The sequence below is a fragment of the Sarcophilus harrisii genome, chromosome 2 (assembly GCF_902635505.1).
Source record: "Sarcophilus harrisii chromosome 2, mSarHar1.11, whole genome shotgun sequence".
NCBI classification, from domain to species: Eukaryota; Metazoa; Chordata; class Mammalia; order Dasyuromorphia; family Dasyuridae; genus Sarcophilus; species Sarcophilus harrisii.
In genome coordinates this window covers 651,972,053-651,999,659 of record NC_045427.1, presented here as the reverse complement: position 1 = coordinate 651,999,659, position 27,607 = coordinate 651,972,053, and the positions used below count along the sequence as shown (strand labels likewise).

Below are 27,607 nucleotides of genomic sequence, written 5' to 3'. Positions count from 1 at the left end.
CAGGACTCTGAAAGGCAGAGCCATCCCTACTCATGCATACAGAAGACAGCTGCCTTGAAAAGAGCCACTTTTATCATGACATCAGAAAGTGAGAAATGGTTTTACAGATGAGGAAACCGAAGACTGAAGTGAAGTTGCTTGTTACAGTTCACACAGAGAGTGAATGAGTGAGGAAGCAATCTGTCCTGAATTTCCTGGCTCCAGATCCAATGTTTTCCAGTATATGATGGAAAGGCCTCCAATGTCTAGAACATGGATTCTAATGGCTCAGACATTTTTTATTTGTGTGACCTCTTATATGGTATGAAATGTTCCAAAGAGTCATCCTTTTGACTGAAGCAGCAGAAGTTGGGGTTTGTTTCCTGATCACTATGAAAGAGGAGCAAAAGGGGACATCTCCTCTATCCTTTAGAAATTTAGGACAAAATTATCAAATCAGCTAATTATATTGTCTAATGGTTGAAAATGAAGATTTAAGAAGTCTCTTGATGAAGGTAAAAGAAGAGAATGTGAAAGTTGTCAAGGCTCAACATAAAAAAGCTAAGAACTTGTCAGAGTGATCTAAGATCACTTCCTGGAAAATAAATTAAGAAGAAATGGATGCAGAGTTAGATTTCATGTTCTTGGACTCAAAAATCACTGCAGACAGTGACTGAAGCCATGAAATTAAAAGACTCTGTATCTGCAGAGAAAGCAATGGCAAATCTGGACAGCAGACTAAAAAGCAGAGACATCACCTTGCTGACAAAGGGCCATATAATCAAGACTATCATTTTTCCTGGAGCAGTGCATAGATGTAAGAGTCTTATTTTTTGATGAGACAATTGGGGTTAAGTGACTTGCCCAGGATCACACAACTAGTGTCAAATGTCTGAGATCAGATCTGAAATCAAGTTCTCATGACTCCAAGACCAATGCTCTATCCACTGTGCCATCTAACTGCCCCAAGAATCTTACTATAAAGAGAGCTGAGTGCCACAGAATCGATGCTTCTGAGTTGTGGTGCTGAAGAAGACTTTTGAGCATTCCTAGGACAGCAAGGAGATCAAATCAGTTGATAATTAAATTTTAATTAAATTTAAATCAAGTTATTCACTAAAAGGTAAAATACTGAAGCTGAAGCTTAAATACTTGGGTCACACAATGAGAAGACTCATTGGTAAAGACCCTGATGTTGGAAAAGATTGAAGGCAAAAGGAGAAGGGGATGGCAGAGGATGAAATAGACAGAGAATGTCATGCAAAAAATGAACATAAATATGAAGGGACTTTGAGAGATAGAAGAGAATAGAAGGACCTGCTGTGTTATGGTCTGCAGAGTTACGGAGAGTTGGACGTGATTGAATGATTGGATGACAACAAGAATTAGCACTGGAGAAAAGAGTTTGATAAAATTATAGGAGGATGAGGAGGATGCAGCTGATGATTCAGTAAAAGACCTGAGTTCAAATCCAGCCTCAGACATTTATTATTTGTGTGACTTCTACTTGCCTCAGTTTCCTCATCTGTAAAATGAAGATAATCTTGTTCAGTTGTTTTCAGATACTCTTGATGCTTTGTAACCCTATTTGAGGTTTTCTTCACAAAGATATTAGAGTTGTTTCCCATTTCATTCTCCAGATGTTTCTTCAGATGGGGAAACTGACACAAACAGGGTTTAAGTGACCTGTTCAGGATCATACAATTAGCAAGTGTCCGAGGCCAGATCTGAACTTAGGAAGATGAGTTTTCCTGAATCCAGGCTCAGTGGTCTATCCAGTGGGACACTGTGCTATCCAAATATAATAATAGCTCCTACCTTTCAGGGTTGCTGTGAAAATCAGGTGAGATAATATTTGTAAACTTCCTCACAGTTCCCAACACATAGTAGGTGCTATATAAATGCTTATTTTCTTCCCTTAGTAATTACTATTAATCCCTCCCTCCCATCTTCTTTCTCTTTCCCCACCCCTGTCTGTCTCTCTTTCTCTCTCTGTCTCTGTCTCACTCCCTCCTGTGCTTTCATCAGAGATCTTTTTACCAATGTTAATCCTGCAACTCTTTTAAAATCTTAGAGAGAGGGCCACAGAGAGGTTAGGTCACTTGCCCAGGATCACACAGCCAGGTGTAGAGAGGAGAGGTTTAAACCAGGTCTTCCTGACTTTTGATTCAACCCTGCCATTTAGGTGCTGTGGAAGTGTTTGTTTCCTTCCTTCCTCTTTCACTGGGGAGGCTACATGACTTCTCTCTGATCACCAATTCTGCTATCTCATGGAGCATCTTACATGAGATTCAAGCCAACAAAAGTTCAGAGGAAGGGAAAGGAGGCTACGGGGCCTCCAGGAGGCTTGGGCACCACTGGGCTAGCCCAATGGGTACTGTGCAAGAGGTGAGGGGGCTGAAAGGAAAGTCTGCCTCTTTGCTGATAGAGTGTGTGCCTGATGGGCTCATCAGTTCTGAACCTCCAAGATGACTGACCCTTTTTCATAGGTTCTGTCTCATCAGAGAGAGGATTTTACTGTAAACCCGTTGGGGTGCATCAAGGGCCCAGATGAAGTCTATGTGGTTCCAGTCTGGCAGCATCTCGTAGAAACGGAGATTCTTGATTTGGGGGAGCAGCTTGACCATGTTAATAGGGTCGACAAGCAGGTCTTTCCCACCAGCCCAGATGGCGGTGGGCACCTTCATGGTAGTCAGGTCATAGAGTGGGGGGAGGCTCTGTGGAGGAGGAAACAAGGGGTTTTTTTCAGAAGAAAGTTGGTATCATAACCATCCAAAGCTGAACATTTTTAGGACTGAAAGGGACTTGATGGGGACCCCCTAACTTTACAGAGGAAAAAACTGAGGCTAAGATCTTTCCATGGCTCATAACATCACTTGCTCTTGAACCCAAGCCCCCTTTTTAACCATTAAGGATTCATTCTGCTGAGAGTATTCATTATGTTTTGCCTTACTCTCTCATCTTTCACCAAGCCACATTGGTCTGGCACTGGGGGCTAATTGCTCATTGGAATCTATCCTCCTGACCGACGAGAAAATCCACTTGGAGGAGCCCAACCCTCGCCTCCCTGAGACACGATCTTCCCGCAGACGAACTCTGACCCCTTGGGTTATGACTGTCTGCTCTGCGGAGGAGCTAACCTGGTTGTAATGATGCCTGTTCTCGGCCTCGCTGCCCCAGTCGTAAGCTCGGAACTCGTCTGATTGCAAAAGCTGAAATGGACAAACATGATAAAGTACCCGGTGGAGGAGCTTCAGAGGCAAGCATTCTATAGGAGAGAGCACCGCGCACGCTCATGACTTCACTTCAAGAAGAACCCAGGCTTCCAGTGGTGTGTGGCGGGGTCTTAGAAGGCACACAGAGGCATCGAGGCTCACACACATAGATACTCGGAGAACGGGGAGAGAGAAAAAGAGGGACAAAAAGAGAGATGCACAGGGAAGAGACACAGAGGCGCATGAAAGGGAGAAGGAGAAGGCAAAGGCAATGGAAGAGGAGGTAGAGAAGGAGGAGGAAGAGAAGGAGAAGGAAAATGTAAAGGAAGAGGAGGTAGAGGAGGAGAAGGAGGAAGAAAAGAAGGAGAAGGAGGAGAAGGAGAAAGAAGGAAGAAGAGGAGAAGAAAAAGAAGATGATGAGGGAGGAGGAGGAGAAGGGAGAGAAGAAGGAGAAGGAGGAGGAGAAGGAGGATGAGGAGGAAGAGAAGGAAAAAGTAAAGGAAGAGGAGCTAGAGGAGGAGGAAGAAGAGAAGAAAAAGAAGATGATGAGGGAAGGAGAAGGAAGAGAAGAAGGAGAAAGAGGATGAGAAGGAAGAGAAGGAGGAGGAGAAGAGAAAAGGAAGAGAAGGTAGAGGAGGAGGAGGAAGAAGAAGAGAAGAAAAAGAACATGAAGAAGAAGGAGGAAGAGGAGGAAGAGGAAGAAGAGGAAGAGAAAAAAGAGGAGAAGGAGGAGGAACAAGAGGAGGAGGAGCAAGAGGAGGAGAGGGGGAAGGAGAAGGAAGAGAAGGTAGAGGAAGAGGAGGAGAAGAAAAAGAAGATGAAGAAGAAGGAGGAAGAGGAAGAGAAGAAAGAGGAGCAGGAGGAGGAGAAGGAGGAAGAAGAGGATGAAAAGGAGAAATAGGAGGAGGAGGAGAAAGAGGGAGAGAAATCAAATAAAAATAAAGACAACAAAAAAGGGAGAAAATGAGACACAAATGGAGACAAAGCAAAACTCAAAAGCACAAAGAGACAGAGGAGAGAGGATAAAAGAAAGAAAGAAAATAAGAAAGAGAAAGGAGGTAGGAAATAGAGAAGAGAGGAAAGAGAGAGGAAGAACTTTAGTGGTCATCTCTCTTACCTGCTTCAAATGCAGAATGTTCTGAATGGAAGTCCCAGTGGGAGAATGGGAAAAGTAAATGGAAGTTCGGCTCTGAAAGAAACAAGTCATTCAGCAAATGCCATTTATAGAGATGAGAATCTCTTCTCAACTATTGTTCAACAGAGAACAATTATCTTAAGATTTAGAGCTGAGATCGTAAAGCAGGGAGCTACCTTTGACTTCTAGTAGAGCTGAATTCAAGCAGAACAAGAACAAAGCATTTTCTGCTTGACTTCAGAGGACAGAACTAGGAGCAGTGGGAAAATCTGCCTGTACTGATCTCAGGAAAGTCTGCCCAAGAATGAGACTTTCCTAAATTAGAATAGAAAGGAACTACCTCAGTTTGTAGAGGAAGATACTGAAGTCCAGAGGGGCTCGGTGATCCCAAGGACACACTACTACTAGATGATGGAGCTGGGATTGAACCCATTTCTTTGGATTGTAAATTCAGGACTGTGGACTACTACTGTGTCATGTAAGGTCAGGGCCTACACCCCAGGACCCTCCAGATTTCATCATGACAATTCTGGATTACAGGAAAAAGCTGAAGAGCTCATGTAGCTTCATCCATTGGGAAGAGGGTTTTCCAGCTTTTTTCCTATTCTGTTCTGAAGGTGTTCTATGGGTGTGGTGTTATTTTGGGTCCTGTCTGACTTTTGGATGGGGGATTCTAAGGATCAGGGGTCCAAGGAAATTACACCTGGAACAAAGTAGTGGAGGTGGAAGTGGAGGAGGCTCAGTTGGGATGTAGCACCTGGGGGAAGGAAACATATTCGAGGGATATACTTGGATTTTTGTATTCTGGAAAGACAGATATTGGGGAGGGGGAGTTTGGGGGTATGACTTCTAGAAAGGGAAACAATCAAAATAGAGAATAGACCCATGGGGCAAGATGGTGCAGTGGCCCCCTCTCCATTTCCCACCCTGGTTCCTTTTTCTATGCTAGGTACCTGCTCTCCTCCAGTATGGTCAGGAACCTTAGGGAGAAGTCATATATTGGGATATCAGATATGGATACATAGAATAATCTGATTTTTTTGTCAGTGCCTGACTGGATCACATGGGCTTATAAACCCCTAAAAACTAGGTGTGTGCAGAAACAGTATCCAGGAAACCAAAGAAATAGAGATCCCTTAAGGCCCTCAGGTTTACGTACCACATTCAGATTTTTAGCGTCATGTCCAGCCCATAAGAAGAGAAACTCAGAACATATCCAAGAAAGGATTTTCCGGTTGCACAATTCAAGAGAAGGTACTTTCTTTACCGAATCTTCTAATAGGAAACCTTTGTTTCCCCATAGATTCTGTGAACACAGCAAACAGTTTGCTTTGAAAAAGAAGGTACATAACTTTTAGGGTCACATTTCACTTGCAACAATTCAAATTTCACTCAAGACAAAGGAGAATAACTATAGACATGTTGGCAAAGCCCTGGACACATGAAGATGGTATCCTACTAAAAAATCCTAGGAGAAAGACAAGTAAGAGTTATTGCCCCCATTTTGTTGTGGTTGTTGAAACATTTAGAGGCAGAGGAGGAGCATAAATTTAGAATTACAGGAGACCTTACGGGCTTTGTGGCCTAATTTTACAGTTTCCAGCAGAAACAGGTTTGGATGGTTGTGTGATACACTGTATAGTGTCCCAAAGATCTTAGTACAGGCTGAAGTTTAATAGGATTAGAACTATAATTTGGTTAATAGCTTTATATTACACTAAGACATTTGAAATGTAGACTTACATGTATGTGAATAGAGAGAGATCGATGGTCTCTTCTCTGTTTCTCTTTTTCTCTGTCTCTTTCTATCATCTGTCTCAAGACCTTGCCACCATACCTTACTTGCCATCTCATGAAGCAGCTCTCAAAGCCTGGAGTCTTCCTGCCATGGCACGCCGTCCCCCCTGACTTTTTAGCTTTCTTCGATATATGATCTCCTCCAATTAGAATATAAGCTCTTTGAAGCCAAGGGTAAGCTATCATATTTTTTACTCATATTTGTATTTTCAAGGCTTAGTGCCTGGTATACAGTTAAGACTTAATAAAGGCTTATTATCAATGGATTGTCTATTTAATTGCAAATTCTAAAAGGCAATAATTTAAAGGGAAATTTCATTCCAAATAGCAAAGAGATGCATAAAATATTTTGATATTTGTCTACCAAAGCATACAAAATACTTGTATAAATTCAATTACAAAATGATCCTTGAAGAAATAAAAAAAAAAAACTTGAATAGCTGACAAAATATTTAGTGTTCATGACTAGGACATGTCAATATAATAAAAACAATTCTACTGAAATGAATTTATAGTTGTAATGATTGAACCATCAAACTATCCATGGAGTATTTTATATGCCTTGTTAAAATGTTCATTTGGAGAAAAAACATTCTAGAATATCAAGGGGGAAAATAACAACAACAGTAATAACCAGCATTTATATAGCACTTACTGTGTTCCAAATACTGTACTAAGTGCTTTATAATTATTTCACCACAACTTTGTTGGGGAGGAGAGTGTTACTATCATCCCCATTTTACAGACGAGGGAACTTGAGATAAACAAAGACTAAATGATTTGTCAAAGAACACACAGCTATTAAGGTCTAAGGCTGGTTTTGAATTCAAGTCTTCCTGACTCAGGCCCAGTGTTGTATTTAACCTTATAGGGGTGAAGGGGTTATTAAAGAGATGAAAGTACTTCCAGGCTTCAAACTATATTAAAAACAGAAGTCATTAAAAACATGTGATGTTGATTAAAATAGAGAAAAACAATGGAATAGACAAGGCAAAGAAAAATGAGGAAAAATTTGAAAATTAACATCCCAGTGTTCATACATAAATTGCTTAGGAAAGAACTCTGTTTCATAGAAACTGCTGGAAAAACTCAAAAGAAGTCCGAGAAAAGTTAGACTTGGATTTACATCTCCTATCATATTGCATAATAAATTCCAGAAGGATATGTGACCTTTATATTAAATATCATACTATCAGAAAATTGGAAAAGGAACAGTTCATATAACCATCCATAGCTATTGGAAGGATATGTGTTCTTAGACTCCCCAAAATCATAGAAACAATTATAAAAAATAAAATAAACGCCTTTGATCACAAGAAAAATGCAAAGCTTTTACAAAAACAAAATTTATGAATCTTACATAAGGAAGGAGCTGAATGGGGGAAAAATTATATTGTATTTCTTTGATAAGACAACTAACAGATACACACACATGTAACCAAATGTCATTCCCCAATTGATTGCATATATTTTTAGGCCTTTGGGATATATTGGTTGGTATTCCTCATTTTTTCCTCTTTTTTTCTCTTTTGTGCTTTAAAAAATATAATTTTGGGGGGGATGGCTCTCTGGGTGAGAGAAAGGTAAGGTTACTGGGAGAAATTCTGGTATCATGAACAAAGATATTGGTAAAAATTAACTTATAATAGAATAATACATCCAATTGATTTTGAAAGGGTATGAAAATCATTCTTTCTTTATTAATCTGTGAAAAGATTGGAGTTGGGACTAAAAGAGATCTTAGAGACCATCTTCTGCAACCCCTTCGTTTTATAAATGAGGAAAGAAGTTGAGAAAAGGGAAGGATTTTGGATTTTAAGATCACAGGATTGGATCCAAAAGGGACTCTAAAGGTCATTCCATTTTACAGCTGAGGAAACTGAGATTCAGAGAGAAGGGACATGATTGGTCAAAATCACTCTGGAGGCAAAAAGCAGAGGCGGCCCAGATCTTCTGTGTCTTGCAAACAGAGAGGTGTATGTGGGATTATAGACTTGGAACTGGGATAGATAGTAGATGGCCAGAAACTAATGACTATTCCAGTCACATGGAAATTAAGAAACCAAGTAAGGATTCTAAATCAGGTTCTCTGACTCCAGAGGCTGCATTCTTTCCATTATACTCTTCCTTACTCAAGGGTAAGGAATCAATCATCAAGCATTTATTGAGAGTTAGAATAAATGGATGAAGGTTGGGATAGAGGAACTGTGGGATGGGAAGTGCTGCCTACAGAAGGAATGGCGAGGTAGGACCCTGAAGTGAATGGTCCCCCACACTTGGGGTACTTGTCACCCTAATTAAGAGTATTTGAAAGGGAGATCTTGGAAGAGCCAAGCACATTCTTTGCCTTGATCCTTACCTGCCTGTATGCTACAATCTGTATGGGAAAACTGGTTCATTTCCAGAAAGACATGTTTAAGTTTTATTACTGATGTTAATCTCCAGTCTTGAACTGGAAGAACAGGGCAATGAAACTAAACAACATCTGGCACTATGCCCTGGAGGGAGCCTTGCCTATAACATCTGGAATTTCTTTCTATAATTGAAGCCTTCCCTCTTTCAGAGCCTCATTGTAACATCCTGGGATTGTTTCAGTAGACTTTGATCGTCATTTGCCTACAGTGATGCCGGTGTTATTTTTAGATTTAGGAAATATGGATGTCTGAAAAACCCGTCTTTGATACTTGCTATATAGTCATGGGCAAGTCATTCCCTCTAGACCTCAGTTTCTTCATCTGTAAAAGGATCATAGAACTTAGAGCTAGAAAGAAACTTAAGAGATGACCTCATTCTCACAACAGCAGGACTAGAAGGAACCTTGGAGAATCTAGCCCAATTTTGTTGCTGAAGGTCTCAGCCTGAGAGGTTGAATGTTTCATCCGTGATCACACAAGTCAAGTAAATTAGCATTTCTTAAGTGCTTTTGTTTGTATTCAAATAGTTCCTATATCTATTTTGGCAGTTATACTCTTTGTTTGTTTTTTTTTTTTTTTAATATTGTCTAGTTATTTTACATGATCTACAACAATATTGAATGAGAGGCTGACACACAGTGTAGTTCTTTTCTTTTTTGATTAAATCTATATTAGCTTTAACTTTGTCTGAAATCATAGTCTTGCTTTCTTACATAATAGATGTTACTCTAACCTTTATGTTTGTGTGTATCTCTCATTTATATAGTACTTTTTAAAAGCTACAAATTGTTATCTTCAAATTTTTAATCTATCATTTTATAAGTAAATTCATTCCATTCACATTCTAAACTATAATTGTTGCTTATTTTCCTCCTTCCTTTCCCCTTCATAATCCTTTTTAGCCCATTCTTATCCTTCACTCCTCTGTTTTATTTCTACCTGCTTCCATGCCCTCCTATTTCTTAATCTAGTCCCCTCCAAGAATCCCTTCCTTTTCCTCTCCTATCCCTTTGTGCTCTTATTTCTTTATTAATTTAGAATACCCCCCCTCTCTCTCTTTCTCTCTCATCCACCTACTTATTATTTCAGATTTGAGCCTTTCCCATGAATCTATGTATCATTATATGCCTTCCCTTTTTCCTGTTCCCTTACGCTTTTATTTCTTTATAAATTTAGAAGACTTTTATACCTTTCTAAATATATGTTGTTCTCTCTTTAATTCATATCTGATGTGAGTACAGTTTCAGAACTACCAGTTCTCCTCTCCCACCTGATTCTTCTGTATCAATTCTTCCTTTTATGCTTTATTTCTATGAGATAATTACTTTTTTTAACCTTTTCTTCTACCATTTTATTTCTTAGGATCAGATCATACTCAGATCTATCCCAATATTTCTTTTGAACTATCTAATTACTAATGAGAATCTTAGGCATATCATTTACATTTCCAGTATTAAAAGTTCCTTCTCTACCAACAGTAGTGAAAATCCAAAATTGGAATACACATGCACACACATGCACAGCACAGATCATGTACACATGCCCTTCACACACACATACATGGGTGCAATATATATACACATGCACACAATCCATCATATAAAGATGCACATACATGTGCATGCACACATGGTTTCATTCACACATGCCATTACACACATGTACACACACTGTGCAATACACCACGCACACAAACCATTGTATAAAGCTGCACACACATGTACACGTATGCAGATTTGTTCCCATGTATACATCATGCACACGTGTCAATCACACACGTGCATACACATACATGAGTGCAATGCATATACACATGCACACAGCCATCATATAAAGATGCACATGCATGTATGGGTACATGTACATATATAATGAATGATTGATTAAATATGTTCGCACACATACCAGCAGTCATGCAAAAGCTTTGTCGCTTTATTTTCATCTTTTTCTTATGGTTCTTAACAGAATTTAAACCTTCCAAGACTTGGGGTCCTTGGTGCGGTGGGAATGGAGGAGCTGCCTACCTTGATGACCGACTGTGGAAGGAAAAAGAAACTGGTAAAGATGCTCTTGGGATGTTTGAGGGATGCCACCGGACCCAGGGCAAAATTCATCTTGATTCTTCGAGCTATTTCTGGTCTAGTGCTGAAAGCAATAAACCCTGGAAAAAAGGGAAAGACAGCCTTCTGAAGGGAGGGGCCCTGAGGTCTCATCCGTGGGGAGATAACTGGGTGTCTAGGCCCTAAGGGAAAGGTACACACTGATGAGCTATAATTCAGCAAGTGTGGAGCTGGCAGGACCCTGGTCATTTGGCCTAACCCCTCATTTTTAAAGGGGGGGACTCTTTTCTTGCGGATCCTTTAGATGCTCTAAGTCTTCCTTTCCCCACTCTTCCCTGCCTTACCCCACTTCCTAGAAATCAGCTCAAGTCCTCATTTTATAGAAGAGGAAAATGAGGGGCTGAGAGAAGAACTCACTACTTCCAGATCACAGGGCTGGTCTGTGGGAGATCTTTCCTAAACACAGGACCTTAGACACAGCCCTTGCCATGGGGTCTTCATAGTCATTCCTTATCCTTTCCCCTCATAAAGTCATTTTATATTTATATTTGGTAAATGTATATATTTCTATTTCTATTGGTATATCTATCTATACAAGTGGATAAACAAAGTGAATAAATAAATAGCCAGACAAATAAATAAATAGATGGATAAATAAATAAGAAAATATCTATTATATTTGACAAATACATATTCACATAAGACTCTCTTGGGGGGAATGGCCCAAAAGATGAATGAAAAATCACCTCATCCACAAACAGGAGCTTGGAGCCTCTGCCTCTGAGGATTCTTCCAGGGTGGCTCCCTTATCGTTAGAATGCTCTCCGTCCTCATCCTTGCCTCTTGATCTCCCTGGTTTCCTTTAAGTCCTACCCAAGACCTTTTCTCAGGAAGCCTTTCCCAGTCTCATTATTCTACTTTCTTCTCTTAAACACTTTGTGTTTATCTAACTTGTTTCCACATCTTCTCTCCTATTCCACTGGGAGCTCCTGAGGGTGGGACTGTTACCTGCTTCTTTTTGTGCTTCAGTGATTAGCACAGGGGTTGGCACATATGGCACATAATCAATGATTTTTGACTGTCTAAATGACAGAGCATAGTCAAATGAATCATGCACGGGTGTTAGAAGACCTTGGTTAGAATTCTGATGCTGCTATTACCATGTGACCTTGGACAGAGCACTTTTCTGAATATATAAACCAAGGGGTTTGATCTAGAGAACCTTTATGGTCACCTGCAGCTCTGTGTCCATGATCCCAAGACTTCCTCTTCTGTGCTCCATGGTGCCTGCTACCCAGCAGCCCCCGACCTGTGGGAAGAACTCTCTAAAGCATCCAACAGATCTTCATTCAGTCTTTTCTAAGCATACCTATGGTAGTGCCCAGTGAATGGCCAACAAAATACAGCTTCTCTTGTCCAGTCTTTTGTACGATGAAATTGATCACGCTGGGGAGGTCATACTTTCCCATTTCATCAAAACTAGAAAAAAGAAAGGAGAGAAAAGTTGTAGTTTGAATCCAGAGCGCTTGATTGCTGAACATTTGTTAAAACCAAACTAAAATAGGCCTTCCTACTCAGATTTTCTTTAATTATTTATTCAACTATTTCAGTGCAATAGACCCAGGAAGAGATTATGAGTTTCTATTTTCTGGGTCCCAGCCTAGGTGAGTCAGAACTCATTATGAGAACAGTAACCCGAGGGGGTGAATTGTTTGGCCATTCACAAGGACCAGTTACTCTTGAAGGAAGGCAAAACTGCCAGCCCCAGTATCTATATTCCCAACTCCATAAACAACAAACAATAAATAGATGAATAACCAGATAGATGAGTGAATGAACAGACAAACAAATGAATAAATGAATAGCCAGACAAATAAATAAATAAGAAAATAAACAAACAAATAAATAGATGAGTACATTCTGAAGTTGGATGCTACAGGTCAAAAGATCTGCATTCAAATTCTGCCTCAGTCACTTATTAGCTAACTATGTGACTTTGTCCAAGGCTTCCATTTGAGTTTCTTACATCTCTCAAATAAGGAGATTGAATGGAATGTTTGACCATCCCAGTGTTATCGAAAGGCTATGTAGTACAATGGGTAAAGAACCTCATTGGATTCATGAAAACTCATTGAACTCATTATAATCAGATCAGCAGAATGCCCTGAGTTGGAAGTTACAGATGCAATAAATGGTCAAATGAATGAAAAAGCATTTAGTACCCATTACTATATTTCAGGCACTACTGAAACCACACTAATACTTGACATTTATAGTGTGCTTCGAGATTTGCAAAGGACTTTACATAAATCATCTCATTTGAGATCTTTAGAGCTCTGTGAGAGAGGTTCATCATCCTTAATTATTATGATTTTTGCCCTTATTTTTGAAGAAAGTGGCTCAGCAATATTCAGTAGCTTTTTCAGGGTCACATATCTAGGAAATGTCAGAGGCAAGAATCTCTTCACTCTATGGATCATAATTTAGAAGGAAAAAAGAAAATAGTGGCTGTCTAGTTCAACCACCTCATTTTACAGATAAGGAAACTGAGGCATAGGGAAGTGAGAGGGACTTGGCCTCCTAAAATTTAGAGCTGAAAGGAACTTTCAAGAGACATATGGTACATTAGAAGTGCTGAGTCCAAATCCTTTTCCTATGTGAGCTTGGGCAATCTGTTAAGTGTTATACCACAGTTTCCTCATCTGTAAAATGAGATTGGATTGGATGGCCTCTGAGATCCCTTTAGATGTAGAGCTATTACCCTGAATGCCTTCAGATCATAGATGAAGAAACTGAGTCCTACAGAGGGCAAATGCCTTGCCCAGGGTTAGGGACAGAACAACTGAGATTTGAACCTATGCAGTCTGATTTCCAAAACCTTCCCCCTTTTTTTTCTCACTTCTCTCACACGCTTTAATTGCTGATCTTTTCTTGAAGCCTAATTTACCTGAAAGCCCAGAATTCTTCTTGCTCTACTGAAAGGGTCTTGTGTCTTCTGGACCAAGTGTTGCCCCGGCTGTTGCCCATCCACACATCATACCCAGCATCCGCTAGAAGAAAACCTAAGCTCATATTCGGCTTGTTCAGGAGCCAGGAGGCATTATCTGCAAACAGGGCATGTTGCAAATACACCACAGACCTTGGACCTGAAATGTTGCAAGAGAGAGAGAGAGATAAAACAAGAGAAAGAGAAATGTACAGAGAGAATTATCCCAGGGACAAAGTAAGGCAAATGGTAGTTTGGAAAAGCATGGGATGCAAGGCTGGAAGGAACTTTGGAGCTCTTCTAATTTAAATATATCCTCCCACCCACCCACCCTCAGGAGTAGGTGAAGCTTTAAAGTGGAAAACAACTCATTCAAGGCCACAGGGGTTAAGTGAATCCTTCATGCCAGAAAAATCAAGCACATTTATTTCAAGTTACAAGGACAAAAGAAGTTTAAAGTGTAGCAGAGGAAGGATCTATCTGGCCTGTCCCTAGTGTAACTTCACTGACATGGAATGAAATCCCAAACCAATGGAAAAATTGGTCTTGATGGCTTAGTCTATCATAGACAGAGCACAGGTCAGGAGAGCAGTGATCACACCTCTCCTTAGATCATATGATCTTAAAAGAACTGACAATTTACACACTCCTAGAATTAGCTTTGTAAACAACAGCATAAAAATTCTGAAGCTTGGAACAGTGCTCTCTCCATCCATGGAGTAAAGTCTAACTTTAGCATAAAGTTAAAAATTAAGAAATAGACTGGAAAAATAGATAAATTACAAAATAAGAACCTGACGTAGAAAGTTATAATGAAGACAGCAAAGATCAAAACACAAAGACATGAAATAAAAGTAGATACATGCAAAGCCTCAAAGAAAAATGTGAATTAGGCTAAGACTCTGGGAAAGCTAAAAAAAAAAAAAAAGATTTTGACAATCAAATAAAGGAGAGATGGCAGAAAATTTGGGGAAAGAAATGACAATGATAAAAAAAGAGTCAACAGGTTGGTAAAGGAGGTGCCAAAAATACTGAAGAAAAAAACACCTTAATAAACAAAATAGGCAAATGGTAAAAGAGACATAAAAATACACTGAAGAGGCAAACACCTTAAAAACCAATATTGGTCAAATGGAAAAGGTTGTATAAAAATTCATTGAAGAAAAGAACTTAATAAAAAGCATAATTGCCCAAATGGGAAAAGAGATACAAAAATTCGTGGAAAAAAAAAAGTTGAATTAGACAAATTGTAAAGAAGATAAAAAGATCATAAAAGAAAAAAATTCCTTAAATTCCTTAAAAATTAAGATCAAGATAAGCTTAGATAATCCTAGAGAATCAAATAAAAATAATTGAAATAATTAACTTTATCAAAGCAACACTATATAAAAAAACTCACAAGCATGTCTATTACCAACAAAGTCCAGCAGCATGAGATAAAAGATAAATTCCATTTCTATAGACAATCTAAAATACTTGGGAGACTATCTGCCAAGACAAACCTCACACTTCCAAAACATTTTGTACACAAAAGTAGATCCAAACATTTGGGAAAATATCAGTTGCTCATGGATAAGCTGAACCAATATGATAAAAATGATAATTCTACCTAAATTATGTACTTTTTCCAGTACCATACCAATTAAACGATCAAAAATTAATTTATGAAGCTGGAAAAAATATAACAAAATTCATCTGGAAGAACAAAAGATTGAGACTATCAAGGGAACTGATGGGGGGAAAAATGAAAGAAAGTGGCTTAGTCATATCATATCTCAAAATGTATTATAAAATAGTAATTATAAAATAATATAGTACTGTTTAAAAAATAAAGTGATAGATCCATGGAATAGATTAAGTACACAATACTTTGTAGAATATGATCATGGTAATCTATTGTTTAACAAACTCAAAGACCCAAGCTTTTGGGATACCAACTCATTATTTGACAAAAATGTTTGGGAAAGTGAAAAGTTAAGAACAGTATGGCAGAATTAAGCATGGACAAACATCTTACAACATAACACCAAGATTAGAGCATAATAAGTACATGCTTTGGACATAAAGGAGTGATACCATCAGCAAATTTGGGGAGCATGGAATAATTTACCTGTCAGATCTATGGAAAAAGGAAGTATTTATGACTAAATAGAAGACATAGAATATTGCAGATTGTTAAACATATAATTTTAATTATATTACATTAAAAAGGTTTTACACAAACAAAATTAATGCAACCAACACCAGAAGAAATGCAGAAAACTGCAGAAATCTTTGCTTTTTTGTTTTGTTTTGTTTTGTTTTTTTTTTGCTGAGGCAATTAATTGGTGTTAAGTGCCCAGGGTCACACAAATAGGAAGTGTTAAGTGTCTGAGACCAGATTTGAACTCAGGTCCTCCTGACTTCAGAGCTGGTCTTATCCACTGCATCCTAGCTGTCCCTGGGAAAAAAATTTTTAAGCAAATTTCTCTGATTACAGCCATATTTCTCAAATGTATAGAGAATCAAGTCAATTGATAAATGGTCAAAGGATATGAACAGGAAATTTTCAGAAGAAGAAATCAAAGCTAATGAAAAAATTCTAAATCACTATTGATTAGAAAATTGCAAATTAAAACAACTCTGAGGTATCATCTCACACCTATCAAATTGGCTACCATAACAAAAAAGGAAAATGATAAATGTTGGAGGGCATGTGGGAAATTTGGGGAACTAATGCGTTGATGGAATTATAAACTGATCCAACCATTCTATAGAAAAAATTGCAACTATGTCCCCCAAATCTGTAATATTGTGCTTACTCTTTGATCCAGCAATGGCACTACTAGTTTTGTGTCCCAAAGAGATTAAACAACAAGGGAAAGAACCTATTTAAAAATATTTTTAAAAGCTTTTTTTGTGGAATCAAAGAATGTGAAATTGAGGGGATTTGCACCAGCTGGTGAATGGCCACACAAGTTGTGGTATATGATTCTAATGAAATACTAGGCTATAAGAAATAACAAGCAGCATGCTTTCAGAAAAATCTGGAAAGTCTAATAGGAATTCATACAAAATGAAGTGAGCAGACTCAGGAGAGCACTGTATATAATAACAACAATGTTGTATGATTATCAGCTCTGTATGGGTTATCTATCCTCAACAAAACTGCAAAGAGTTCTTCTAAAATCAGCAATATGAAAATCCAAGATAAAAAATACTATCCACTCTCAGAAAAAGAACTGATGTAGTCTGAATGTAACTTGAAACACACTACTTTTCACTTTCATTATTTTCTTAATTTTTGTCTATATTTTCTTTTACAACATGAATAAAATGGAAATACACTTTGCATGTGTTTAAACATGTATAACCTATGTAAAATTGCTTACCATCTCAAGTACAGGGGAGGGAGAAAAATAATTTCTACTCAAAATTTTTTTAAAAATCACAAATTGTTTTTTTTACATGTAAATGGAGAAAAAACAAAATATCCTCTATCTTAGAGGAAGAAAATGAACAAATCATCAGTGAACTCCCTAAAGAAAACAAATAAACCTAGGAACAGATGGATTCACAAGTGAATTCTACCACACATTTAAAGAGCAATCAATTCTAATATAACACAAACCAGCTGAAAAAAGAGGTAATAAATTTGTGACATAAATATGGTGCTAATATCTGAAACAGAAAGAGCAAAAACAGAGAAAAAAACTAGATTGATAATGAATATTGATACAATTTTTAAGTAAAATATTAACAAGAAGATGTGTAATATTCAAATATACAAAACACAGCAATATGATATCTCCTCCCCCCCCCCCCAAAAAAAAAGCATGAAAAAAGGATGCACCAGGAGAAGGGAGAAAGGAGAAGTAGAAAGGGGAAGTTTATCTTTCATAAAGAAACATGCAACAAAGAGCTTTTGAAGGGAGGAGAAAAGAGGTGTATGTAGTAGTCAATGCTTGAATCTCACTTTCATGGGAATTGGTTCAAAGGTGAAAAAGTACTAGAGAAATCTTTCTGACTCAGTAAGGAAATAGAAGGGGATAATCATTTTTGGAGGGGGGAGGATAAAATAAAGGACAGATTAACGGAGGCAGTGTTCAGAAGCAAAATGAACTTTTGAGGAGGTACAGAATAAAAAAGAGAGAGAGAAGGGTGAAAAGAGGAATATATGATAAAAGGAAATATATAATTAGTAAACATAATTGTAAATGTGAATAATATTAATTCACCCATCACTAGAAGCAGATAGTAAAAAGGATTAGGAATCAGAATCAATAATATGTTGTTTTCAAGATACACATTTGACATAGAAAGAAACACAAAGAATTAAAAATAAAAGGCTGGAGCAAATCTTAAAATGGCAGGGGTAGCAATCATAAACTCAGACAAAAAAAAGCTAAAAGAAACCTAATTAAAAGAGATAAGCAGGTAAACTGCATTGACAAAAGTAGCATAGAATATGAAGTGACATAAAAAATGTTAGTAAGTTTCTCTGATAAAGCCCTCACTTCTCAAATATACAGGGAACTCAGCCAAATTTATAAAAACAAGAGCCATTCCTCAATTAGTAAAAGAGTAAAAGATATGAACAGGCAGCTTTCAGAAGAAATCAAAGCTATTTATAGTCATATGAAAAAAGTGCTCTAAAATCACATTGATTAGAGAGATGTAAATTAAAACAAATCTCACAGCTATCAAAAATGACAAATAACAAATGAAAGGGTTAAAGGAAAATCAGTACACTAATAAATAAATAAATGAAAGAATGAATCTGGGAGGGGAAGACCCTCAGGGTTTCTGATCAAAGTAGAAATGATGCTATTTACATTCAAGATTTCTTTCTGACTAGGTTAAAAATTTTTTGCCTCAATTGCAACCTAGCTTTAATTATTGAATAGATGTAGCCTCAGTCAAACTATTGAAGATCTTAGCTAAAAAAGGCCAAAGTCTCTCATTTCATCCAGGAGCTTTTCCAACTGTCTTTGATCTATGTCTTGCCACTGGACTCAGATGGCTTTGGAGGGGAAAATGAGGTGGATAATCTTTCCCAGCCCTCCCTCACTTAAATCCAATTCATTTGCACATCATGGTATCACCTGCCTGATGTCATGGCCTTTTTCCAGAACAAAGGACAAATGACGACAAAAACAACTAATAGCTGAATCTTAAAAAAAAAAAAATGAAGGTGTATAATAGGGAATAATGTGCAGTGATACTAGTAAAGTAGACTGGAGTGAGATTGTGAAGGATGGAAACTCAAATGGAAGTATTTTTCCACTTCCTCCACTTGGAGGCTTTTACTATTTTGGTTTTCCTCAGTCCTCAAGGTCCAGGCAAATACTTCAAAAAGGCTTCTTATTACCCTAGGAGGATGCTATGACTTGATCATTTCTGAGGCAGGGAAAGGCCTAATTCTGGAGGTGAGGAAATCCTCTGCAATCTATACTGATCCTGGATACCATGAAAATCCTAGATTCATCCACATCCTTAATTTAGCTAATCTCTTTTTAGTAGTGGTAAAGAAATAAATCTTCCAGAAACACAAGGTTTTGGATTTTTTCCTATAAAGAGAAATAAGCAGGAATGCCTTATCTTTGAAGGCCTCTTCTTTGTCCTTATACCTTATAGATGTCACAAAGACAGTTTGGGTGAACAAACATCCTCTCCATTATCAATTATCTATTATCAATAGATCCTCTCTATTATTATCAATTGTCTATATTCAATCTCTATTATCATTTATCAATATTCTCGTCCTTTGACACCACAAAGGTGGTTCTGTCTCTGAGAACCTTTCTGAGAGAAAGAGAACAAACCACTCTCTTTATCCCTTAAAGATTATTTCCAATCTTTCCTAGAAGTTGAGGTATCAAAGTTATAGAGTTTGAAGGTGTCTTGGAGGCTACTGAATCCAATCCCCTTGTTTTTCAGAAAAGAAAAGTCCCCTAAACATCAGGAGCTGTTCACACGGGAGCAGAAAGGGCAGCCTTAATTCAATTTAACCTTTCCTCATCCACCATGTCACCTGCTAATGCTCCTTATTAAGTTGTTAGTACCAAATTATTTGTGTAGACCTCTATAGACTCATGTCTGCTTTGCCTAGGTTGTAAGCTCCCTGAAAGAAAAGGCTGCTTTACATTTGTCTTTGGACACTTGCAGATTGATCGACTCATCCCTGCTTTAATTTGCCCTGCCCACCTGGATCACCAATCTTGCTTCCTATCCTGAAACAAGGTGTACCTTTTTTCTCAGGAGGTCTTTGACCATGGGGAATTCGATTGACGCTGAGTATGTAACCATCTTCAGTTGTGACATCATATTCCTCACTGGGATAGCCACAGTGCTTGATGAGCTCACTCTGTGCAAAAATACAAAATGTTTTAGTGAGAGGAGTTGGGTCCTACCTTCTTGGATGGAGTCAGAAATGAGGTACAAGTCCCCAGGCTTGGGCTTTCTTTTCTGGTTAAAGTCATACTGGGATTCACTGGGGAATACAAAGGATATGGGAGGGACTACATTAGTTTCCAAGCTGATGTAGTCCCTAATCACCACTTTGAACCATCTTACAGGGTCCTCAAACTACGGCCCAAGGGCCAGATGCAGCCCCCTCACCCAGGGCTATGAAGTTTTTTTTATTTAAAGGCTCACAAAACAAAGTTTTTGTTTTTACTATAGTCTGGCCCTCCAACAGTCTGAGGGACAGTGAACTGGCCTCCTATTTAAAAAGTTTGAGGACCCCTGAATTCTAGGATGTCAGTTTAGAGTCCTTCTTCATGATCCCCTCTCTCAGCTCCTCACTCATCTGGTACATAATCTTGAGCCTATTGTGATGATCGATCAGATCCATCACCAAATCCATCACCTTGAAATCAATCAAAGATAGGAGCTGAGTGCTAAGGAGACCTGAGAAGCTATCCAGACCCAGCCGTCTTTGTACAAGTATTTCCCTCTGGAAACGCACTGAATCAATGGCCATCCAACCACCCAGCCTTTGGTAAAAGATTGCTGAGGGAGAAGGCACTAGAAGTCCAATCCTGACATTTCCTTCCCCTTTCCATAACTTACGATATTCATCCACACTTCGGGTTCCACAGGATATTTTGAGTCATATGATCCTTGGGCATTTAGAATTCCATAGAGGAAATAGATCATTACTGCAAAGAGCCACATCTCACAGTCACCTAGAACAAGATACTGATTGTTAACATCGGTTAGAATGGTTACTCTTCAGAAGTGGCTGGTACCCTTCAAAAATTAACCCAAGTTTTTGGTGGCAGACACTGTGAAAAGAGATATTGCTCAAGATGGAGGTGGGAGCTAGAAAAGGTTGGCCCACTGAGATATCTGTCTGAACAAGAACTAGTGTGACTTCTTTCAATTAGAAAAAAAGAAAATTAGATGCTGAATTCAGTGGTTTAACCAGGTTCATGTCATACCTTACATCAGTGTGACTCAACCTCTTTCAGTTGATGACACATCAGGAAACATCCCAGAAGTTGTGGGTGATATCGACACACCAAGAAGCCGGCTTTGATGCCAGCTGGGAATTGGCGTTTGCACCCAGAACCCAACCAAGCCACTTTTGGGGACAAAATGCTCTCTGCCACGGAAAGCAAAAGATTTCTCTTGTGCCATCTAAATATGTTCTTTTTGCCCTTATCTAGTTGTTAAAAGTAGCATCTCCACCATAGGGGGCAAAGAAAATGATTTTATAATAAATTTTAGCCATAAAGAGCAAATAGGATCATTGATATGCATGGGCAGCAAAAGTTATTTTCCATCTAATGTTTGTGGTTTTGGTTATGATTCTGAGGACTTATGTAGAACAATGGATGACTTTTGTTTGCTCAGCCAATGTCTTCCTAATATCATAAACTTGTTTATTCTAAATGATCAAAGGATTACCAAATCATTGCTACTGTAACCTGCATTGTTTCCTATAGGGTAGGAAGGTGGGTATGGGGATAGTTGGGCAACTAGATAGGGCAGTGCCTAGGGTTATGGACCTGGAATCAGGAAAACTCATCTTTATGAGTGCAAATCCAGTCTCTGACACTATTTGTATGTCCTTGGGCAAGTCTCCTAACCCTGTTAACCTCAGTTTTCTCATCTTGAAAATGAACTGGAGAAGAAAATGTTAAAACATTTGCTAAGAAAATCCCAAATGGGATCACAGAAAATAAATGACAATTGAACAGCAACAACCTACAAATAACAAAGTAGGGACATTTACAAGCCAATGATATTGGGAAGGAAAATGTTGAGGGCGGATGATCTTAGAGATGATCTAATTTAACCTTTCAAATTATTTAAAATAAAGAAAACTGAGGGCCTCAGAAATCCTGGCAAAGATCACAAATATAGCAAAAAGAAAGTTGGAATTTCAATATAAATTCTTTAGATTTCAGATAGGGTGTGATTTTTAGTCCACCTTTGCTGCTTGCCTAGACAGAACACAGCCAGAGTCTACTCCGGATGCCCCAAGAATAATAATGCACAATATTAAAAAAATGGTGGTCACCATGGTTGGAAATAAACAGTTTGGGTATTTTTTTTCTAGACGTTTGATATTGTGTAGCCAAAGGAACAATATTTTGCAAGTGCTGTGCCAGATGCCAAAACTTATCAAGTTTGCAAAGATGCTCAGCTTGCAGTTCCACCTCCCTGCTGTCTCTACCCCTCCATCATGTTCTTCTTTCTGAGGGGTTGGTATGTAATTTCTTTCCTTTTAGGGGGGAAGGTCAGTGAAATCAAGAGATTTGGCCAGAGCCACATTGCTAGTAAGCATCCTGACTGTGGTGCTCTACCCACTGCGCCACTCCCTGCCTCAGTTAGTATCTAATTTCAAAGGGAGAATGAACAAGGAGATAATCAGGTTGTGAGCACTTAGTCTTGTGTCTAGAACAGTTCTTAGAAACAATGTAGAAGAGAAGGAAGAGGAACAGAGAGAGAACTGTCACCCATTTTTAGCTAGTGTGCTCTTCCTCCACCCCAAATTAGCTTAGCACTGCAAGGTAGAAACCCAACCTTAAGCAAACATGATTGAGGGCAAAGCTTAAGTGATTAGTCCCAAATACCTCCAGGTGTCTTTCAGTTGAAAGGGATTTTGGTTACCTGTATGTGACTTTGGAGAAGCCCTTTCCTTTCCCTGAGATTTAGTTCCCCCATCCCTAAAATAAGGGGGTTAGATTTGATGCTCTCCAAGTCTCTTTGATTTCTAGAGGATGTGAAGGTGAGAGCTGACATTTATAAGCCGCCCTAATGTTACTAAAGTACTTGTCATCTACAATCTTACATCAACCCTGTGATGAAGGAATAATGTACATCCTGCAGGTGAAGAAATTAAGATTCATAGATTCATACAGGGGATTGGGCCAAGACATCTCCACAATAATTATAGAAATTTGAAGCATAACGTGTCTAAATTTTTTGATTCCTTTTGTGTGTAGTTATCACATTCATTAGACAATTATTAAATTTACCTCATAAAGTCTCTCATTGCCTAATTTGGAGAAAGGAAGAGAGAAGTCAATGGTTCCTTACACTTGAGAAGTTTGGTGATCTATTTTTCTATTTACTTCTCATTCTAAGAGAAAAGAAGGGAAAATGCCTGGTAGGGCTCTCCCTGCCCTCATCACAAAGTTTTCTCCATCTTATCTTGAAAACAAACATTCAGAACTTGAAACACACAGAGCTCTTCTTATTTCCCCTTCCTGGGTCTCAGTGTGATCATCTGGAAAATGGGAGGTTGAAATGGATGATGTCTGAAGCCTTTTAGCTCTAAATCTGTGATCACATGACATCAGTTAGCAAGTACTTTTGTGAAAGGTTTTTCATGCCCAGCCCTAAGCAATCCCAGGAATCCTGGAAAAGTATATCTAAGATAGGAGATATGGCCAAGGTCACCCGAGTAGGAAATGACAGTGGCAATTAATTAGCCAATCAGCTGACAAATAAGTCTTCATTCAGTCACCTCTGTGGGCCAGGGTCTCTGCTGAATTCTGGGAATTCAACGATGAAACTGAAACAGGTTCTGCCTTCAGGGACTCTACACTGGAATGGGGAGAGGAAATGCAGAATGGAGGAAGTGACATGGTACCAGTAGAACAACTGGAGGACCAGCAAGACCTCCTGCAGAATCTGATTTGAGACTCTAAGACAACCAGAGAATTCAAAAACTAGAGGCAAGAATGGGACTCATTCCAGGGATGGGGAAGAGAGGCAGCATTTCCAAGTACTGAACCATTTGGGTGCCCTCAGTTTCTTTAACTGTAAGATGAAAGGCTTGGACTAGAAGGCTATCAAGGTCCATTAAAGCTCCAACCCCATGATTCTCTGAGCTAAAGCTTTCCTGATATGGAGACTTGAGTTGATACAGTGTATAGGTGAGCACACTATCTCACACATACACAGGCTCAATAGAAGTTTTAATAAAAACAATAATTTTGTCTTAAGATTTACAAAACTCTTTACCTGACTTATACCTTTGAGACCCACAATAGCCCAGTGAAAGCTATACTGCAGCTGTTTTGTGCCCATTTTACAGATGAGAGCATAGAGGGGCAACCAAACTTGCAAAGCAAAAGGCCAGATTCATTTTCCTGCACTAGATATCTTGTTGTTAAAAAGGACCAGTTCTGTCAGCTCTCATTTCATTTCAGTTCAACTCACTTCAATGCACTCCAATGCAATCCAATGCAATAACAAGCACTTATTAAACTCCTAATCTGAGCAAGACCTCTGCTACTGTCAAATACTAAAAATCATCCAAGAAAGTAGAACAACATGTTGCCCTAACTTCCCTATTCTCTCTCTTCTGAGGTTTCTTTTGTCCAGAAATCCCCCCACATCCCACTCATGTCGTACTCCCTCAGTACCCAACAGAGTCCTTCTCACTCAATCAGATCATCCCTTTCTAATGCTGGACTCATCAACTCCTTGGAAAGGGCTCAGTTGGACACAGTATGGCGCTGGTTTAGAAGTAAAAGACTCGGGTTTGAAACCAAGCTCTGCCTCTTATCCCTTTGGAATCTGAGGTAACATTTAGTCTCTCTGGGCCCAGTTGTTAATCTGTCAAATAAAGGAGGTGAATGAGATGACTGAAAAAAAACTACATCTCTGATCCTCCCATTCTCATATTCTGAAGATTAAAAGACAGGCTTTTGTCTTCTCCCCCTCATTGGAAGCAGATGCCATAAGGAACTACTCGGAGAAATACGTGAGGAAATCAACTTTTCTGTTGCCTTTTATACTTTCTTCCCTTGGGTTGTCTCTTGGAGTGCCTAGGTTCTTACCACATATACTTGGTTCCTTGAAATGCTGTATCGAATGGGGCAAAGACAGCTAAATTAAAAGTATTGGGAGTCTTTACCATGAAAGCTTTGGACAAAGACTTGAAACCTCTATTCCTTCAGAGCTGGTCACTTGTCAAATCTTCCTCCAAAACATGACATTTCACATCCATATCCTTCTCTCCACCTAGGTAGCCTCTACCTTCCATCAGATATGTATAACTCCTCCTGAACTATTGAAACAGCCTCTCATTTGGATGTCTGGTTTCCACTTTCAATGTCTCCTCTCCCCATCTTCTCTTTCTCTGTCTATCTATTCATCTATCCATCATCCATCCATCCATCTATATCTATCTATCTATCAATCATCTCATATATCTTTTTTTTTTTTTTTTTTTTTTTTTTTTTGCTGAAGCAATTGGGGTTAAGTGACCTGCCCAAGGTCACACAGGAAGGGTTAAGTGTCTGAGGCCAGATTTGAACTCTGGTCCTCCTGACTTCACGGCTGGTGCTCTATCCACTACACCACCTAGCTGCCCCTCTGCCAATATTCTTAAAGCACAAGCCTGACCATATTAATTTCTGACTCATGAACCATCTCTGACTTTCTAATGTCTTTAAGATAAAATACAAATTATTCAGCTTTAAATTTAAAGTCCTTCTCAATCTGACTTTAATCCAATGGTTGTACATGATTATGCATCATTCCTCATCTCCATGAATTCTGTGTTTCAGTCCAACCACCTACTCACTGGACTTCAAAAGATCATGGTTAGATTTAGAGACTAAAGGGATCTTCGAGGTCATCAAATCTAGTCATTCTCTTTACAAAAGAAGGAACTGAGGCCCCAGGAAAGTGAGATGACTTGTCCAGTAGCTCACTGCTTGCAAGTATGTCACATAAGAGCCAGACCCAAGACTCGCTGACTTCGAGTACAGTACTCTCTTCACCAGACCATGCTTCCTCTGCCCTCAAGCTTGGAATATCCTCCTTCCTCACTTGCATCTCTTCATTCACGTTTCAAACCATGTGCCACCTGGTACAGGCTGCCTTCCCTGATGCCCTTAATCATTAGTATTCTCTCTCCCTTCTCAGATTATCACACATGTACTCACCTGTTCACCAGCATAAAATAAGCTTCTTGAGTTCTGGGACTGTTTGCTGGGGGTAGGGATGTTTCTATCCCCATCGCTTAGCACAGCACTCTGCATATAATAGCTACTTAATAAACACGTCTTATGTGGAAGTCAAATTCCAGATAATTTTGTGGATGAAAAAATAGGAAATTTATCTTCTAGTCCCACATCTTTTCAAATAAAACTTAAAATCTTATATTGTACAAGTAAGAACAAAGAAACACTTGCGAGAGCTTTCATGTTCTATATTCAACAACAGAAGAGATTTGACATAATAGTTTTTAAAAATTTCTTCTCCTCCACATACCCCAGATAAATACAAATTATGTTTTCAGTTCTTTGGAAAGCAAGGAAGATAATTTCATAATCTCGGTAAGACTCAACATATATCAGATCATGAGGGGAAAGGGTTGTTTATAATATTTATGCCCAGAAGAGAAGAATTTTCATTAATGTTTAAAAACTAATTTCTTTGTCCATTATGCAATTCAACAAAAGCATCGACTCTCTGAAGCATCATGTCATTATTACAAACCATTATCATTCACGGGTCAACCACTGTAATGGAGAATATTACCCTGAGTTCTAGTCTGTTTCTTTCTCTTTGATTCCTTTTAAGTTACTCATCGAGATGGGGAAGTTTAATAAAAAAGTGGGAGCTGGTGAACTTCATCTTGCATTCTCAATTCTAAGAGGGCCCCCTCCACCCAGCAAAGGTTCTGGCAACGAGGCCGTCAAAGCTCTTTAGAAGGGCTCCCCTTTTTGACTAACTCAGAGGCAAGTCTCCTAGAAGCCAACGAATCATAATTACCAGTTTCCCAAAGCTGGAGGTACCGACAGCTTCACACGATGAGATCTAGTCTTAGTGACGGCAGGACCAGGGATAGTGACAGAGCTTAATGCTTTCTGAATAAGAGGAAGGGAAGCAGGAAAATGACCTCTTTATTTCAGCCAATGATCATCAGCGATATACATACCTGTCTCACCGCTTGCTCAATGGGCCCACTTTAAGTGGGGTTAGTCCACTTCCGAATCTTCCTGTCTTTGAATGCTTGCAAGGGGCAGATTCATATGGTGACTTTTTTTTCTCCTAGGCATGTGAAACTAGTAGCCAGAAATTCAAGTTGGAGCTTGTTCTCCATTACCGCCTCACCCACTGGCCCTGGCCAACTGAGTGTGCCCTTTGCTCATGGGATGATGTCACCTCTTTTTGCATATGTTTTACAATGTAATTCTTCAATTCATTTCAATAAAATAACTATCCAACCCTATAGGAATTGCTCCAACATCCCATAATTTTCCTTTGGTTCTTTCTGGGTGGATTTCTCCCATTTTAATAAAATAACTATCCAACCCTATAGGAGACCTGAGTTCACATTCAGCCTCAGACACTTACTAGCTGAGTGACCCTGGGCAAGTCTCTTAACCCTATTGCCCCAGTTTTCTTTTCTGTAAAATGATCTGGAGAGGGAAATGGCAAATTCCTCCAGTATCTTTGTCAAGGAAATCCCAAATGAGGTCACAGAGAGTTGGATGTAACTAAAACAACCGAGGAACACGATCGCAATGCAGATTGTCCTAAATTGTAGCTTCTTGATGTATATT

General features: G+C 38.8%; 1 protein-coding gene across 1 annotated transcript; it reads right to left on the bottom strand.

Annotated features, from left to right (window-relative positions):
- Window positions 1–1,940: 1,940 nt before the first annotated feature.
- On the bottom strand, window positions 1,941–26,911 carry LOC100926452 (lipase member N). The gene is made up of 10 exons (XM_012540646.2): window positions 26,814–26,911; window positions 20,640–20,755; window positions 19,815–19,932; window positions 13,548–13,746; window positions 11,970–12,079; window positions 10,565–10,701; window positions 5,489–5,635; window positions 4,312–4,383; window positions 3,120–3,191; window positions 1,941–2,696 (listed from the first exon to the last, which is right to left on the bottom strand). The coding sequence occupies exons 2-10, from the start codon at window positions 20,742–20,744 to the stop codon at window positions 2,463–2,465; spliced, it is 1,194 nt and encodes a 397-aa protein (XP_012396100.1). The 5' UTR covers window positions 20,745–20,755; window positions 26,814–26,911; the 3' UTR covers window positions 1,941–2,462.
- Window positions 26,912–27,607: the final 696 nt, after the last annotated feature.